Source organism: Ptychodera flava, chromosome 16, assembly GCF_041260155.1.
Source record: "Ptychodera flava strain L36383 chromosome 16, AS_Pfla_20210202, whole genome shotgun sequence".
Lineage (NCBI taxonomy): Eukaryota > Metazoa > Hemichordata > Enteropneusta > Ptychoderidae > Ptychodera > Ptychodera flava.
Window position 1 is genome coordinate 13,257,725 of NC_091943.1, and position 13,719 is coordinate 13,271,443.

Sequence of the window (13,719 nt, forward strand, 5' to 3'; positions counted from 1 at the left end):
TCACTTGTAAGTTTTTGTTCAATATTTGTGGGTTCTTCTTTCAGAATCTAGGTCTGAGAAATATTGCAGTTGTTGTATTTGTGTTATCAAGTGATATCAGTAAAATCTATAAACGACACAAATATTTAATTGATAAAAGCAAATGTTACCTGATATTACTAGTCCATATTGTATGGGTTTTGTGGTAAAACAAGAGTATCTTAGGCTACCTCCTGCACAGTTTTGTGTGGTAGAATGTGAAGCAATTACCAGATTATGGACATGTATAAAAACAATGAATTTTCATTAGAAATCTGTGGGGGCGCTCTTTTATGTAGATGACCATTTGAAAACATCTCTGTCCAGCACACAATGTGAACAATTACTTTGTTGAAATGAATGTAAACAATATAATGTAATCAGTGATGTTATTTATTTGTAACATTTAATTTTTTCCCACAAAAAAGCATAAACAGAGATAAAAAAATGTGAGTTGTCTGTATGTTATTATAATGGCATAGTAGTCATTGACTTACTTGGGCTCTGAGCTTTGTGTAAGGTTTAGTTTTGCACACAGCTCAAAGTCAGTTTCAAATTTCTGAAATAGCTCCTATCTTTGAAGTTCATTGTAGAGAGCGTCCTTGGAATTTCACAATATCAGCACACTGCCCAAAGATTACAACTCTACAAGAAATGATACTATATGTAATTCGAGATACCAGAATTTTACAAACTGTATTCTGATCACATTCAGGTTATTTTAGCAGTCTGTGTGCTGTATATTCAAAGTTTCCATGAAAAGCTGATATTCAATGGTGTACAAGGACCGTAGACGACGACTACAACCTGCGCGTCTCAAATTTTCAAAAAGGATGAACTTTTGTATTACAAATAACCAGATCTTTTTAAGCAAGGAATCTGACTGAAACAGCGTGTTTCAACTCTTTCAAAATATATAGCAAACTCTGATTGACAGATGCGCAGGAAAGCTCAGAAGTTTTCAGAAAGTGAATTTCTCTTCACAGACGAGACAGTTTTTGATGGGAAAATAGCCGGCCAAGTTAGTGAATATTGTTTTGATTTGTCCAGTGTCTGTGAAAAAGGAATGTGCTGTGCAGTGACCATTAAAGTAAAGTTGTGTAATAATATAAACATTAGTTTCCTGAAAATAAGATTGCGCCATGCATTCCCAACTACAATTTTGGAGTGAATTCAGCTGTCAACAATAATTTAACCCTGTTACTGACGGACAGTAGGTTGAAATGTGGCTGTTTTGACTCAGTGAATGAGGATAGGAGAAACAAAAGCTGTAAGATAACATTGCTGACCTGATGTCTATGAAATTTTTTTGCACATGTTACATGTAACCATGCCACATTTTGTTAAGTGACAATAAAAAATACTGTTTCTGAGACAAAGAAACACTGCCCTCTATCGGTGTTTGTCATTAATTATTGAATCTTTGCTGGTTCTACTTGTACAGGTGCAGCAAATAATATTACAATAATACAGAAGATTGTGTGCATTCTCAACCTTACATTTTTAAACAAAATAAGAAACAATTCATTTCTAGGAGAAGTGCAAGATGCAATGGGTATGACACCAATTTTTCACTCTTTTATTTACATACCTTTCCGTCTTTATGACTTTGGTACACTGTAAAAGGGGGCAAAGCAAGGAAGTTTTGTGACCGTATAAAACTAAGATCTGAAAGGGTTCTACTAAATTGTCAGTACCTGTCAAGACAACTTTTTTACAGTTTAATGGGTACGATCTCTCACACACGTTGTCATGGGAGCATTTTTTCAAATTTCTACGTCTGCCAAAGCACCCTCCCCCACCCCATCCTCCAAGCAGTGAACAGTTCATCCCCAAATTTTATTTGCCACATTCAAATGGTGAGGACAACAGGAATCTAGGGGACACATTGTTTACTTAAAATTAACATTTGTTTTTCGCTGCTAATCATATCTATTGCACTTGATCGTTGAGTCATCTTCCACTTTCTTCATCCGAAAGGGGCCGACGCCCATGTCCATTTCGCCTCATCATCGGAATCAAAATCCAAGCATGCGCAGTTTGTGCTTCTCCAAGATGGCGGACTGTCTCTGAGTGTTCATCGTGGAGGTGTGCCAATTTTCTTGACGATAGTCGGTGATCGCAAGGAACAAATTCAAAGCCCCCCTGTCGTGAGTATTTGTATACATTTGGAGGTTAGGCTGACCGCGAACCGAATTGTTTCCATCGTGGGAACGGCTGTCTGCAGTGAGAAGCGCCATCGCTTCGGACATGTCGGATGTCAACAACATGCAAATGTATAACGGAATGAGACATGATCTAACTTAGGTGTCTCACGCTGAACTCATTTAGACGCCGTTCATACGGTGTACGGGACGCAACGTTAGCTTAACCGCTGCTTTTAGGTATTCTCGACTGTCACACTTACAAAAGTTAATCAAGATGACGGCCACAAAAATCAGTCTGAAAGAACATGACATCATCAAGCTCGTACTTGAATTTCTCCATTCACGGGAGTTGTTTCTGTCGATGCGTGCTGTCGAGAGAGAAACTGGGACCATAAATGGGGTTTACTCTGATGACCTGATATTCCTCAGAAGCCTGATTCTCGATGGACAGTGGGATGATGTTATGGAGTTCGTTCAACCGCTGGAAAGCATCGAGAGCTTCGATTCGAGGAAATTCCGGTACATGATCATGAAGCATAAATTTCTGGAGATGGTGTGCATGAAGTCAGAAGACATGGGGAACCTGCAGATTGAGTTCTCCATCGACGAGGTTGTCAGCTGTCTGAGTGATCTGGAGCCGTTCTGCCCCACCAAAGAGGACTACAACAGTCTGTGTCTGCTGCTAACTCTACCAAGACTGACCGACCACAGCGAATACAAGAACTGGAACCCCAGCATGGCCAGGGTGCAGTGTTTCAGAGACGTGCTACCTCTCATTGGGAAGTTCCTGCCTGTGGACAAGAATATGATAGAATCTGAGTTCACTGCAAGTAATGACAGGCTAGTCCAGCTTTTGCTGAAGGGACTCTTGTATGAATCCTGCGTGGAGTTTTGTCAGCAGAAGGCCACATCTAAAGAGTCAAGCACAGTGAACTTCAGCATACGGGGGCTGCTGTACGGATCACCTTGCGATGACGCAGACACCAGTCTATTTTCATGGTTGCAGAGCATCCCACTGGACACTTTCACATGTGCATTTGAGCAAAAATCTCTCGATGTCAACGTTGAGAAATTGGACAAACCAAAGCAGTCGTGGTCGGAGCAGATAATGACCCCTCTGACACCCACCCCAGTGAAACGCGGATCTGGTTACCCCTCCCCCTCTCCATCAACCCCAACTCTGTACCGGGGACGGCCCTGGGGTGGGAGTTCACGGGTGCTGACGCAATCTCTATCACCATCAGTTGAGGGTTATCTCCAGAGACGTCAGTCAGACTCAGACAAATTACCACCAGATGCTCTGTCGAGGTCATTTGCAAATTTTCATCTGCCACCTGGAAACAGAAGCCCAGGTCTGACGATGCCAGGCCTAGCTGAGAGTGTGGAAGATGGCGTCATGAGGAGAAGTAGTGGGAGGAGTCCCTCCTCACCAAAAACAAAACAGAAACCTCCCAGTCCTCTGCCATCACAGGTAAGGTTAGAACTACCCTCCCTTCCTCCCTCCTACACAAATAAGAAGTACAGATCGTCACCTCCAGATAGCATGCCATTCAACATACAAGTTTGTAAACATACACACTAAATGTAATGCAGTTTGCAAATCTTCAAAAACAAATGATATTAAAAAATAAATTTGTTAAAAATTAATTGAGGCATCAATCAAGGTAGGCTGCTTTATGATGACAATTTATGCACAAACCCATCTAAACAAATGTTCAATTTATGAAATATTAGCATATGCAAATTTTATCATCACATGCATATTAATCACTGTTTTCTCATTTCAAGAACTAGTAAACACATTTTAGTACATAAAAACATGTTGATCAACACAATGAGAGTAAAAAAAACACTAAACTATGGTAACCAGACTTTTATAAAGGTTTGTTAGATTGTCTATGAGAAGGATTTTGTTCTTGTAGACACAGTCATTGTATGCTCAAATTAAGCATTTGAATAATTCGAAAAAGTGAAATGCTGCAAATTGTTAAAAGAGGAAAGAAGTGTAAAAACAAAAAAAATTCAGACTTCAATAATGTAAAAAAAAATTGAGTATACTTGTATCTGGATACCATTGCAATCCAGGAATGTCTGACTGGTGATTTGTGAATTTTAATCAAAAGCTGCTAAGGCATCAAGCGTATCAGCACAAATTATTGATGTAATGCTGGACAAATTAATCATGCAGAGCTGGTTTGCATATAACTTTGCAATGAGTTGCATGTAACTATATCAGGGGACATGGATTGCAAAAACTTTATTCATGAAATCTCCTTTCATATCCACCTCCGATGGAAGTCCGAGATGAGACAATGTGAAATTATTCACCACTAGGAAGTAATTACAAAAACATCGACCAGTACAGAATAATTTCCCGTATTGCTTATTGTAATTTCATGGAACTGTTGGACAGATCCGTCACTAATATCCATGAAAGGTCATATGGGGACATAAAGCGTCAGGAAGATCCGAAGCATATGGCTGTAATTTTTTTATTTCCAGAAGCAGACCACCCGTAGATCCGTCATTTTCATCCGGCCATGTGTGTGCGAGCGTGTGTGTGATGTCGTAAGAGATACTAGTTAAATGTTGTAATGCTTGTAACTAAAAGCAAGAGTTCAGAGGAGATACCTCATACAGCCCCCCTGGTAGGAACAGCTGAGCAGAATTACTCATGCCAAAATTCAATCATGTGTACAGCAGAGTGTCATTTGAACTGTATAAACTGTGCATAAACATGTGAACTGTGTTGCAAGATCTAGAAGAAGGCAGTTTTAAAAGAAAGTCTTGATATAAGAGGTTATTTTGTCAAATTTTTTTATGTAAGCGGATTCTTATTCTGATCACTGTCTGTTGTGTATAGATGCCAACTTGTCTGTGACCAAAGGATGAACTTTCATGATGTCACAATACCTTATTTATATGCATACACATTAACTCTATCTCTTTTACATCATTATAGAAGTTGGAAGCAAAGGATATTACTGCTACTAGGGGTGTTTACTTTGTAGTACTTTGAGAATTTCAAGTTTGACTCGATGATCACTGTAAATCGTCAGTTTAATTGTTGATCATTTCCATCACCACGATGATTACCATCATCACTTTAACCTGCTCACCCCCAATTCCCTGTGAAGAGGTCCACACACCCCATTGATATCAATGGCGTGTGGGTCAAACCATTGTGGTGAAAGGGCATAAGCTGATTGTAATTATCACAGGCAGCAAATTCACCCAGAGTATGGTTTACTGACAACCACAGCAATAGTGTTAAATGAGCTATCATTTTGTGTCAAGAAAATCCTGAATTGTGTATAACAGAACCCAGCTAGCAGCTGGTACCCTGTTAGCTTGCACTGCTCATAGATAATTCTGTAACATAAATTGCATCACAAAGGGAGATGCACAACCTTTAGAACAAAAGGTAACTAAAGTTGAAAACACTGTGATACCTGATGTTTCAGTAATTCACAAAAGCAGATTTCTTCAGACTATTGTGACAGAAGACAGTGTTTTTGGAAGATTTCCTGGTTTGTGCCAAGAATATAATGAACAGAAATAGCCTCAGGATATTTGGTTTACACTCTCGTTTCAAGATACATGCCTAGTACATAGATACTTTGCTTAGTACTGTTTCAACCTTTGAATCTGAGGTCAGTTTATTTGATGAATACATTCAGCTAAGGCTTAAGTGGCCTGAACAAAACTTGCAGAATTAGATACTTATCATTGATAATTTTCTGGTATTGTCTACTAGTACATTGGGCACCAATTCCAGGCAGGGAGTATGCATTAAATAACAGGTATAGGGGCTTAGCCATCAATTGGCTAAGTAGGACATTTTCAAGAAAAACTTATGACATCATGGTGTGATGATGAAAAGACTAAGAAAATGCTGTTCCAGATACTCTATAATCTGCCAAGGAATTCATTCACATTCTAAATAGCACACAAAGTACATCCATTGTTTGTTCCAAACGCCTTGATTTGACCAGAATCTCATCACACTGGCTCTTCTAATCAAAATCTGAAGTTTCAGTGCCATTGTGGTGGTAAAGTCCATTCGTTATTTTAAGAGGATGACTTTGTTTTTAAAAGTACATAGTCATAAAATCAATAAATATTTTTAAAAAGTTTGTACATTAAATTTTACATTTTATGATCAAAATTGGCTTTGTTCTCACTCTGTGAACAATGAGTCAGAATCAAATGTAGTAACATTATTGTACATCAATACAAATGTTTGCATGACTACATCAGTGTTTATTGCTGTAAATGTTATAATTAATAGAGCCTCAGAAAGCAACGAGCAATGCAAATCATACTATAAAAATATTAAAATTTTGAGATTAAAAAATTTTGTAAAAACCAAAATGCTCTCAGACAGACTTCAAAATGATTTAGGAACCTGAAATAAAAAAACAACACTGAAAAAGCGTATACTTAAAAGCAATGACAAATCTTGTAACATTCATGATGTTGAAATGTGTAGTTACAGTTTACCATAGCTTGATGATAAGCACAAGGTTATGGGATGGGTGCAGTACAGATACTGATAGGATTTCCAATGGAGTTCTGAACGAACTTAGACTGTGAAAAAGTGATTTAACTTTCAGAAGAGGTTATAACTGTGATATTCATACCATTTTTTAATTATTGAGCGTCAGATGTTCTAAATGAAGCTGTGAGGAAAAACTAAAAGTTTTGAACAGTTTTGACCAGTTGTTCACAGGCAGTTCATATTGTGTGAAACAAAAATGACAGATTAATTTTCTTTCCTTTCCATTTTCGTTGTTGAAAATCTTGTGAATTCTGCGAGACTTGCAGCATTCACATACTGTTGTTGTAGAAGCCATAGAAGTGACTCATTGCATTATCTTGTATGACTGCAATGCTGCAGCCTTCATGAAACAATGCAGAATATTGGATCAGTTTTCAAATGTCTTTTTTCAGAGCAATTTACAGTTACTCTTGTTGTGCCAAGGCACTGTTTCTAATTGTCCGAGTTCACCAGACTGAGCTTGGAAAATATATTCTTGCGAGTGCTATAATTTTTCCCACCAAAATTTTAGTGCAACATTTTTTCAGCAAATTTTGTTAATACTTCTGCAATATTTTGATAATTTTAGACCAGATGGATATGATTTTTTATTGGCTACAAGATTTGATCAAATTTTTTGAATATATCTGAAAAAAATTGTCTTGGTTGGATTTTATGGATGTGACAAAAATTGACTGTGGCACTCAATGGACTAGAATGAAATTCCTCGTCCTGTTAAAGTGTGTGTGTAATTCACTCTGTGATGTTAGGTGCCTGGGTAAACTCCTTACCCTCATTCCAGCTTCAATCCAAAGGTTCAACTCGGCTATCACAAGGAAGGAGATCAAAGTACCAAGTCATTAGCTGAGAGGCAATGCTAGAGCAGTCACATTGTAGTTTTTGGCACAGTGAATCTGCTGAGCACAGAAATATATTCATATTAACAGATACATAAAAACACTTATGAACAGAGAATATTATTTGTGTATGCATTCTTTAACAATCACAATATAATGGCAGCTTGTTCATAACAACTTATTTCGAATCTTTCTCCTATCTTAGGTTTCATCATATCATCAAATATTTACCGGTAATGTACTTATCAGGTTGTGTACAAATACTCTCTGAGCGACCTTCTAAGGTCAATCTGTAGTGACTCTAAACCTTGCCTCGATTTCTACAAGTTTTGCAATTCTTTATGGAATACGCACACAGAATACCTAAATAAATATTACTGGTGTTTCTGCATGTGTATGGCTCTGTGTGTGTGAGTGTGTGCACACACATATTACATGGATAGAAAGATATATAAGCAAGTGTAGTGATTTGCAAATTACACATTCTTTGGTACGTTTTATGACAAGACTTAGTCAGTAATGAGAGAGACTTATAGATACCTTTGTTATGCGCAAGCCAAAGACTGCAGAAGTATTTTATGCCCAATAATTTTACTATGAATGTTTTAACAATAAATTTTACTCCTGAAGACATGATTAATTAGACTTGTAACAGAGGTGATGCATCTAGATCCGTAAGAAGTATGCATATTTGATATCATAAGTTATTTATCTCATCCTCTGCTAATGCTAAAAAGGGAATGTTTTGTATAAAGGTTAAAAGTTTCATGGCGTACTGCATGCTATTTACAGCCAAGTCTATATAAAATGTTGCCATGATTAAAGAACTGCACAAAATTGAACCGAGATAGTGTGTAAGCTTTACTGCGCTGTGCTGACATTTTTTATTCTGTTTGAACAAAAATAACTGAAAAAACGGTGACGTGACTCCGAAGGATGTATTAAAATTTCCTGTCATGCAGGCAACACAAGGCCTCCAATTTATAGTTGTCGTCTGCTTAAAATATTTTGTCGTTTCCTTATTTTTTGTCTGTAAATTTTAAACAGTGAAGATAGAATGTCATGCAAAATCTGTCAGTGTATTTTTAGGACAGGAAACGGGATGTGGAAAATGCTGTACTGTACCTGTTGCGAAATAATTCAAGTTGTTTTTCATCTTTTAAAATATAAATGCTGTCATATAATTGTCACGCATGTGTCGGTTGCAACAATGATGTCCATCATGTGAATAATATGTTGTTGAGTTTTTACAGTGAATCAATAATGAATAAGAGAGATTTCTCAAATCCCAGCTGAGATACTTTGGCACGTTGTTTGTGTATCTTTGAATAAGAGCACATAGAATACCACGCATCATAACATACCAAGTAATCACTGATTGGTGCACGAGTCATTTAACCACATGACCTTTCAACTCTGCCATACAACGGTGATTCCGGGGATGCAGTTGGATTTTGACAAAGTGCCGAAGTGTTGCAAAGCGTTCATAAGATTTTGTGGTTATTTTACACAAATGGTTGAAAAAACAATCTAAGATCAGTTATGATAAGTTGTAAAATTAAGGTGCAAGAAATTTTTTGTATCCTTCTTCAACTCCTATTTTGCTGTATCATACTTTAATAATAGCAGTGGGAGGTATCTTTGAAACAGTTGTTTTTTTCATCAGCAGAAGTGCAACAGTTTTCCCACTGTTGTGTTATCAGCAACTATTATAATTGATACCTCTCTATGCTTGCTGAAAACATACCCGACTTGCCAACTGAGATTACAAATAGCCAGAACCCAGTCTGAGCAGACACACGTTTGTATGAAACCAAATTCATGTGAAAAAAATAAAAGTTTAATAGGACATGTCAAAGTGGAAGATATCTTCTTGTCATTTAACCTGATCGACAGTCTAATTAAATATACTTGAAATCAAGAATTGAATGAAAAATGATATACATAGAAATACCAGCTTTTTTATTTTCAACTGTACAAGGCATTCTTGCCATAATCACATTTTCACATTTATTGAAATACAACGAGTTTCAAACAATGTCAAACCAAAGCAGGATATTTGAAACTCCGATGTTTTGGCAGTGGTCATTTGTGTCAGATGATTCATTACAATGGTGTCCACTCAATGATTATTAATAATCAGGAAAAATTGTATATGATCAACAAACAATGTATTGAGTCATAATAATGGAAAGGAAACAGGCCAGATGCACAAATGTTTTTTGTAAATGCTGAGTATCTTTTGACTGTTTACTCACAGATGCCATTATTAATACTTGTCATAAATTATCAGGACATTACAAGCACTTACTCAGATGCAGACATATTTATTACATAGAGTCACAAGGCTATAAGACCAATGGATAAAAACACTTGACATTTTGACAGTTCCTGTGTTTGTCTATCCTGTTCTTGAACTTTTGAACAGCTTCTGAATTTAGTAACGGCTGTTTACAGATATCAAATCAAAATGAAATATTGTTTTATAGCCAACTGCAGTACTGCTGGTTGTTTCATTTGTACAAACTACAGGTATTCAGCTTTACCCTTGGGGGCTGAAACACCAATAACAATATTGAAATAATTCAGGGTTTGCCACGGCCTTTTCGAGTAATTCTTTTTAAATTGTTAAGAAACTCAGAATAAAGTAAGTCAAATAGTTTTAACCATTTTAAAAGACATGAAATTTATCATTTGATATTGAGCAAGCCTCCGGTTCAGAGCTGTGACAAATTCTTGTTGAATCCAGAATCCAACAACTTTTATAGAATGCTAAATATATGCACTCTTTACCCAGCAAAACTTGTCTTGAATTCCAATGAAAGAGAATAAGGCATAGACAGTTACTTAGGAACATGCATGCATATTACTGTAAATTTGAACAAAATCACTCTAGTTTGGTGGGTCAGCATTCACTTTTTGCATACACTCAAAATTGGATTGAAATTGGATAGTGATCAGTGTTCATGTACAGGTCAATTGGTAATTAGCATCTTCTAAGGTATTTCCATTTTCCATCTCATTCAGTAACCTCCAGAAACCTCTCAGCCTAGACTTAGACCATCAAAGTGAAAGAACTGGTAGTACAACATGATAAAAAGTGTATGACAGATTTAGACATTTTAGTGATGAACAGTTTAATTGAGTACTAGACCTATTTATAGATACTTGAATCAATGGATAGTATGTGGAACTCAGTCTGAAAAAAATCGTAATGATAATATCAATGAAATTTTTACGTAGATTCTTTGACATTGAAATTGAGTGGTGGAAATTTTATTACACACTAAATCAGGTGTTGAGTATTTTGTATTTCATGATGGGAGTGTATACAAACACGATTATCCGGCTAAAATAATTATCTTGATGTCTGTATTACAGGCTCCTTCAGTTGTAAGATTTATTGATTCAGGGGTTGTAATCTGTACAGCGACTGTTTTTGAGTGGCACTCTAGGCCATCATTGACCTGTGCTGATGGAGTACTGTGTTTGGGCAGTGCTGCCCAAACATGGACATGCCAGTCGTGATGTCAGGTGATCACTTGCCAAATATGGGCATGTGTTAGTCAGGTGGTAATTCAGTGAATATTGATTGGTGGAGTCAGGTTTTTCAAATTTCGTTACTGCAGTCCCTTGATAAACATCAGTGTTATATCGGGTTTCCCTTTTAACAAAAACTGCATTGATCAGATGATAATAAATATTCAAATGATAAAAATATTAATAAAAATAAAATTAATATAGTAAGGGAAAAATAATTAGACATTTTTCATAGTTTTTACAGGCCCTCAAAAATTTTGCAAAGGTATTTGGGTAAGTAATTGGAAAACACATTTGAAAATATAATGCAGAGTTAATTTGCCTTCTCAATTTGTGAAACTAGATACAGTAAACTTAAAAGAAGTTGACTTTTATGTATAATACGGATGGTTCCTCTATCACAGAGGGACCATGCTGTACGCACTCTTTCTAGCTTGTACTTTATTGAGTTACCACATGGTTCAAAGGCTGGAATACAACCCACAATAAAGTAAAAGTCCATGGCTTCATTTTGCAATAGCAATCGTCAATAAAGGAGCTTTTTGCACAGAGAAGTGTGCATATGATCTCCTGAAAAAGGAAAACCTACATGTATTGACGCAAAAACTGATAATTTAATTATTCAGGCTTTAAAACCCAATTAGCTGAATCATTTTGCGTGTTGTTCGATAAGATGGTTTAAAATCAAATGTAGCTTATGTAAAAATGCTTACCAAAGTGTGACCACAGAGCGTTGCTCAAACATTGGTGATGAATGTACAATAAAATGCTTACCAAAGTGTGACCACAGAGCGTTGCTCAAACATTGGTGATGAATGTACAACCTAGATTTCAGCAACTAAATAATTTTTGACTAACAAATCAAATATGGCCGCTCACATACACACATGTGTAAGCGCCTGAATTTAAGCAATCAACTCCATCACCAAGGATTGAAAAAGTGACATTTTCAAAGACAATATGGCTGAGTAACATTATGCAAAACATCTTTCCAAAGATTGGATGATATTTCTCTGGTAAATAAAATGCAAAAATATTTAGCCAGTGGGGCTTGAAAGTACAAATCAGATATTAATCAGAACATCATCCTAGTTAGATGTTTACGTCTTACCAATCTGATTGCAATCTGATGCATGGATTGACTTCCTCCAATCAAACCCTCTAACCTAATCATATCCTGTCAAGGCAATTGTTGCTTCTCGTGGGTGGGTCGGGCAAAAAACAGAAAGGACTGAAACACGACAATATATTTGAGGTTATAAATGTTCCAGTGTCAGTAGAGTTGTTTGGAATAATTTCCCCAAGTTGTACCCATCTACTTTATCATTGCAAAAAATGTTGATTTGTATGACAGCAACATTCTTGTCCCCCTCCAAAAAGAATTGTCTATTTATAAATACTTCCTCAAGTGTGGATGTTTTGTTGTATGAGCAGTATCAATTTGCTTTTGAAAATGAACTTTGTCAGAGAAAAGTAGCCATTGCCGTATCAAGTGCTGATTGGGCGAGAGAAGTCACATGACTTGTTTTGCTGTCAAATAGTGAACAAAAGTATTCAACTTTACAATAGGAGATACGTGAAATGATCAACAGCTGCTGATTCCAAATTTCCATCGGAACGTCTTTGACAACATAGAAATACAAACAAGTATATACTGCGTCAGCTCATTGCAAGAAATCTAGCGTAGCAATGTTGAATACGCTCATTGCAGAGCCATCCCTAGAGAATGAGACACAGAGAATTTTGCCCATACAAACCCTTCACACTGGATGATGACACCCCAGTTAGCTGTATGTAATATGTACATGCATGGCTGCTATTGCATTGAGTCTGGAGTTTGGTCTCTGGGTAAAAGGTTGGAGACGTGCCCCTGCCATTGTCTGTAAAGATAGTAATTTTCTGTAGTGTTCCATCGGGTCATTGGAGTCAAATGAAGGGGTCAGATAAGCAGTAATGGTATTTCAGTGATAACGTGAAATCAATGATTACAAATTACATGGAGATAATTTGCCAAATGGACAGAACCATAAAACATGCACCCAGTGAAAGAGGTCCCTTTGCAGCTAGCGTCTGTTTCATTTACATGTATTCTTAATAAACTGCGCACCTTAAAATTTCTGAAGAAAGCAAGGATGAGCAAATCATTTTCAGATCCACTGTCCCCAGGCATGCAGTCACAGTTGCCAAAAAGATCCCCAGCCAGACCTTCAGTTTCCCGTAGTCACTAGCTTTACAGCAGTCTGTAGAGAGCCATTCAATAGCTTCATCAAGAGTCATGTGACTTCTCTACCCTTTATTCAAATCTACACTTTGAAGTCTTTAGTCTCAACACCGCTGGTCATGTGAGTGGTATTTTCAAATGAAAATTTACCCCTGTTCAAAACATAAATACACATGCTGTAATCTCCATACTGCCGTAGCAGCATCTGCCTCTAGCATCAGTGCTATATCAGCCTCATTCACTGGTACATTCAGGTTTCTCATTCCTAAATTCATACATAGAGACAATAATATCAAATATTATTACGTATGTATTGTGATACTGTTGTTCGTCAATGATGGCAAAACATTCCCCTGTAGAGGAGGAGAGTCATTAGCATTCTGTCATACCTAAAAC

At 36.9% G+C, this 13,719-nt stretch overlaps 2 protein-coding genes across 5 annotated transcripts in view; both read left to right on the forward strand.

Moving 5' to 3' along the window:
• Positions 1–13,719, forward strand: part of LOC139114055 (L-fucono-1,5-lactonase-like) — an 84,276-nt gene that overhangs the window by 16,395 nt on the left and 54,162 nt on the right. The gene's annotated exons all lie outside the window — the stretch shown is intronic.
• Positions 2,054–13,719, forward strand: part of LOC139114054 (WD repeat-containing protein 47-like) — a 28,204-nt gene continuing 16,538 nt past the window's right edge. Inside the window, exon 1 of one of the 4 annotated variants that reach the window (XM_070675539.1) lies at positions 2,054–3,636. In XM_070675539.1, coding sequence (XP_070531640.1) covers positions 2,440–3,636 — 1,197 coding nt within the window. In that variant the 5' untranslated portion in view covers positions 2,054–2,439. The remainder of the gene's footprint in view (positions 3,637–13,719) is intronic. The other 3 variants (XM_070675542.1, XM_070675543.1, XM_070675541.1) reach the window with 3 other exon arrangements.